General features: G+C 34.2%; 1 protein-coding gene across 1 annotated transcript; it reads right to left on the bottom strand.

Moving 5' to 3' along the window:
- Positions 1 to 3,063: 3,063 nt before the first annotated feature.
- Positions 3,064 to 3,953, bottom strand: LOC127118355 (protein OPI10 homolog). The gene is made up of 2 exons (XM_051048536.1): positions 3,719 to 3,953; positions 3,064 to 3,630 (listed from the first exon to the last, which is right to left on the bottom strand). Exons 1-2 carry the CDS (start codon positions 3,819 to 3,821, stop codon positions 3,161 to 3,163), a joined length of 573 nt encoding a protein of 190 aa, XP_050904493.1. The 5' UTR covers positions 3,822 to 3,953; the 3' UTR covers positions 3,064 to 3,160.
- Positions 3,954 to 4,643: the final 690 nt, after the last annotated feature.

The raw sequence follows: 4,643 nt of genomic DNA, 5'->3' as shown, positions 1-4,643 counted from the left end.
TTGAGGTGGCTTACTCCTAAGTGTGCATCCACACTTTGAGCTATCTGAACCTGTTTTATCAAGCTCGCTTGTCTTTGTGAAAAATAAAATTCAAACCCGCCCGAGATATGTTGCCAACCAATTATGAATAAATGATGTTATCTTTGAAGCAGTGTTCTAATACAATAATATTCTATCCAAAAGATGTATGTATCTCACTATGTTGGTTTCAGAGCATTTGATCCACAACGTCTCATTCTCGACAAAAATCACTTTATTGTTTCCCAACCAATTTTTCAGTCTAGCATGTGCATATTACACTATGTTAGTTGTTGTATTGCAAAAGTTTCGAACCTGGTTGATCCATACACAAACAATTTTCTATTTTACCTGATCCAAAATTATGCCCTCAACATATTTCAGCAAATCTGAATATATCGCACACACACTCCTGAAATATAAAATTTTATGCATCCATTATATTTCCACCACCACACCAGGTTTGACAAGTTTTTCATCTTCACGTTTGACTTGTTTCGTGCCAACTAGGAGTGAAAGTCTATACTTATTTGTTTTGTATGTTAAGTCAATTATGAACATGGACGGAAAGGTGTTGAACTGCTTGAAGGAATTAGGATGACTCCAAAATGCATCTCAACCAGTGACTTTATCCTTACAAATATTTTACCTCGAAACATAATGGTCATCATCCAAAAGCTTCAACAATTGTTACATTTCATATCTTGATTCTTTTACTCTCTTGTTGTCTCGAGCACACACGTTGTATATTTTTTTGATATTTAAAATATTTTGAGGTCTTTTCCGTTTCAAATATGGGAGTATATTTTTCGGCGCCACCATGTTTAATGCCATGTTCGAAACAAGTTCCCTCTCCTCCGGCACAAGGCGACATATAATGGGTTGGCCTGCTAGCTTGTCATGCAAGGCATGATTATGTATACCGAAATTCACATTAAATTTCTGTGTCTCATCCGCGGTACAATATCCGCAATTTAAACAAACACTCGCATTTCCTCGATCCAGTGTCATCTCGTTTCAACTGCCTAATCTTTGGTTGGTACATGCCATTTCTTTCGCATATCATTGTTACAAATGCTTGTCTTATATCCGAACTATTGTCAAACCTTCCAATTACAACGTTAAACCCTAATTTCTCGACCTTCCTACGGGCCCATTGTAGCATATGTTCACGAACAATAAACAATTCTTTATTTGCAAATTATGCAAAAATATCTACCTCGACAACAACTGGTCGAGCATCCAATTTAACATCATCATTCGCTTCATCTGGTTGAACATCAACATTCACTTCATTTGATTTAATATCATGCTTCACTTCTACCGATTTAACATTCACACACATAATAGTTTTGGGAAACATATTTGAGTGCATCATATTTATTACCACCAATAACAGGAAAAAAAATATGTTAAAATTCATACTAACAGGACAATTTGGAGATCCACGTCTAGACTACACCTAACTTCGTCCTGAGATGCATCTCCGGATTCAACGTCCATTTTTCAGCACATAATAAAGATTAATGCAAGAAATTAGGGATGCAATGAATGATCTTTACCTGTAATTCCAACTTGTTTTGCTCCCTTAGAAGTGATAAAGTACGAGAATGATGTTTTGGTGTTGAAAAGTTGATTCAGAATGAGAGAAAGTTTTTAAGGGTCTTGCAATAGAGTTTCTTTTTTAGCATGAAGAAGGTCATGCAAGTTGGTGCTTTATCAAATCAGGCTGGGCATTTTCCAAAATGCATCTCCGAAAATATCACTGAGTTGTTATTTAAATCAATTGCGTGAATAACAAAGTCCCATAGATGAGTGTAGGGGATATTTCAGAGATGTATCTCTAAATACACCCAAATAGTATACAAAGATGCATATCCGAACTATATATTTTTTTAAACTAATGAATCTCAAAAAAGCGAATATTTGTGTGATTTTGGGACGCATGCATGTGGACATTTTCGAACTTTCAAAAATGTGTGAGGCATTTCCAAGAGTGGAAAGAGCATTTCCCTCTGAGAATTCTTTTCCTTATGGTGGTCGGATTACGGAGGATACCGTTGGCCCAGAAGAATATTACTAACTAAAAACAATTTGATTTGTCGTAGTATTATTTACATTCAATCTATTTTATGCAAAGAAATGTTCAAAAGAACAAAGTATTCACCATAGGATTTCTTAATACATATATTTCTCAGACATTACACAAAAATCCAAAAATATCCTTCATTATTCAAAAATGCATCTCCGGACGCACCAAATACACATAATTCATTCATTTTTTATTCACACCACAATTTTATGAATAAATTTATTTCAGAAATACATCTCCGAAATATTTCCGAAAATATATTTCCAGAAATGATCAGAGCAATTTAAAACTTAAGATATTGTAACTTCATTCTTAATACAAACTCTTTGACTTAACTCTTACGCGTATTTAGTAAGATATGTCTTGTTTTTTCATATATATCTTTTGGTTTTTTCATATAAATTATGAGATATTAGTGATAATGTTGCGAATGATATATAATGCAGGAGATTATACCAGAACCGATTGAAATGATTCCAAAAAAATGGTTGAGAGAACTAGTGAAACAAGGGGCGGTGAAGCTTCTTAGTACACTAAACAAGATAGAACAAGAGATTTTAAGATTATACTATACCAGGGCCGGTTGAAACGATTCAAAATGGTTGAGAGAGCTGGTGAAACAAGGGGTGGTGAAGTTCCTTAGTACACTAAACAAGAGATTTTAAGATTATACTTTAGACTAAATATTTCTTAAATTTAAAGAGGTAATCTTATACACAAATTATGCAAAAACAATTTGATGCAGTTACTGCAAGGAGCCATTTCCTTGCTCTAACACTTCAAACCCTAAATATTTACTACTTTAAATTCAAATTGAGAAAAGGGAAAATAAAAAGTACTTTTTTTTTAATTTTCCTACAAACTCTTCCCCATTGTTATACTCAGTACATAACACAGCATTTTGATTTTCTCCATAGAAAAAAAGCACATAAATTATAAATTAAAACCACATCAACACAAGAGGAACCATTTCTTTCCACAATCATAATTTCCATTTTATAACTAAAAAAGTTACAACTAATAAATTAACAAAAAAAAAATTCATATAACTTACAAAGCGAAACCCTTCAAGTATTCAGGATCACGCTTAGCCTTCTCTTGAAATTTCTTAAACCACCGATCCAAAATATCCATCGGAACAATCAACTTCGATCCATCCACGCCACAAAAAGATTGCATAAAATTAAACAAATTCTCACCAACTTTCATCGCCAACCGTTCAATCCTCTTCTCACCTACAACATCAAGCGACGGCAACGACGCCAGATCCTCCACGGAAACACCGATTTTCGCCGAAAGCTGTTGAGCGTCCGCCGTCAATTGCGGCTGTAAGCTACCGGAACCAGGCTCCGGCCATGAGAGAGATAACACGGCGGAGGGACGAGCGATGGTGACGGCGCCGCAGAAAACGAACGGCGATCCCGGCGATTGGACGTAGACGGCGAGAGCTTTGTCTGGTGGGAGTGTGAAGCTGTTGAGGAGGAAGATGCAGATTTCGGTGACTTGATCGTACGCTTCACCTGCGTAAGATAGAGAGGAGCGGTTAGTTGAAAGTAGAAAAGGCTAATGTGCGCATGGAGTGTGTGGTGTGGGATTAGTTTAACTTACCGACGAATGTGTTCATGTCGAGGATCCAATGGAAAGTGTCGATTTGAGCGAAGGTTGAAATGTCCATTGGGAAACTACGGTTTGGGAAAACCACTCCGAACATTTTGATTGTTTGTTTGAAAATATTAAAATTAAAATTTGAGTTTTTCTCTGTGTTTGGATGAAACAATGGGTGAAGCAGTGTAGTAAGCAGATGCGTTGTTTTATAAGGGTCGTTGTTCTATGGCTACAAAGAGGAGAGAAATATACTAGAACTTTCTGGATATATGTAGGGATATATGAGTCTTTTCACCTTTGGAATTAAAGTAAACTCCGGAGTTGAGTGAGCAAAATGACTAAAACGGATCATTATCCATTGAATTCATTTGAATTCTTTAAATTAATCTATTTAATATTTTAATTATTTAAACAACTCAATATTAATTTGTGTTGGTCATAAGATAAGACATCCACTTGTATAAAGTTTGTCCTGAAAAAATTAATTATAAAATTAATTTTATATTTTTATTAAAATTAATACATAAAAATTATTTTCTTTAATTTTTATCTTGTGTCTCAATGACACAAGTTAACATTATCCTTTTTAAATATCAATTAAACTCAACCATATATATTATTTTACATAGGCAAAAGAGCATATTCGTGGAGAAGAACGACTTTGAATTAGAGAATAGAACTTTAAATTAAATATGGATAAATTTTTTGATACATTTTCTTAGGTATTAATGAAGGAATGTCCGATGTGGTTTATTCAATATCTTCATGTGTCGTGCTAAATGACGATTTTTTTTTAAAATTTCATGGCAGTAATTATTATGTTATTAATTTATTTTTGGCACTTTAAGTAATTAGAAAAACTGTATTTCTCTTTTCGGCAACCCAATTTTCCCTAATAGAGAAATTCATACGACCTCTATTGAAGACA

Source organism: Lathyrus oleraceus, chromosome 2 (genome assembly GCF_024323335.1).
Source record: "Lathyrus oleraceus cultivar Zhongwan6 chromosome 2, CAAS_Psat_ZW6_1.0, whole genome shotgun sequence".
Classification (NCBI taxonomy): domain Eukaryota; kingdom Viridiplantae; phylum Streptophyta; class Magnoliopsida; order Fabales; family Fabaceae; genus Lathyrus; species Lathyrus oleraceus.
Note: the sequence above shows the minus strand (reverse complement) of the source record. Positions and strands in the feature narration are given on the sequence as shown.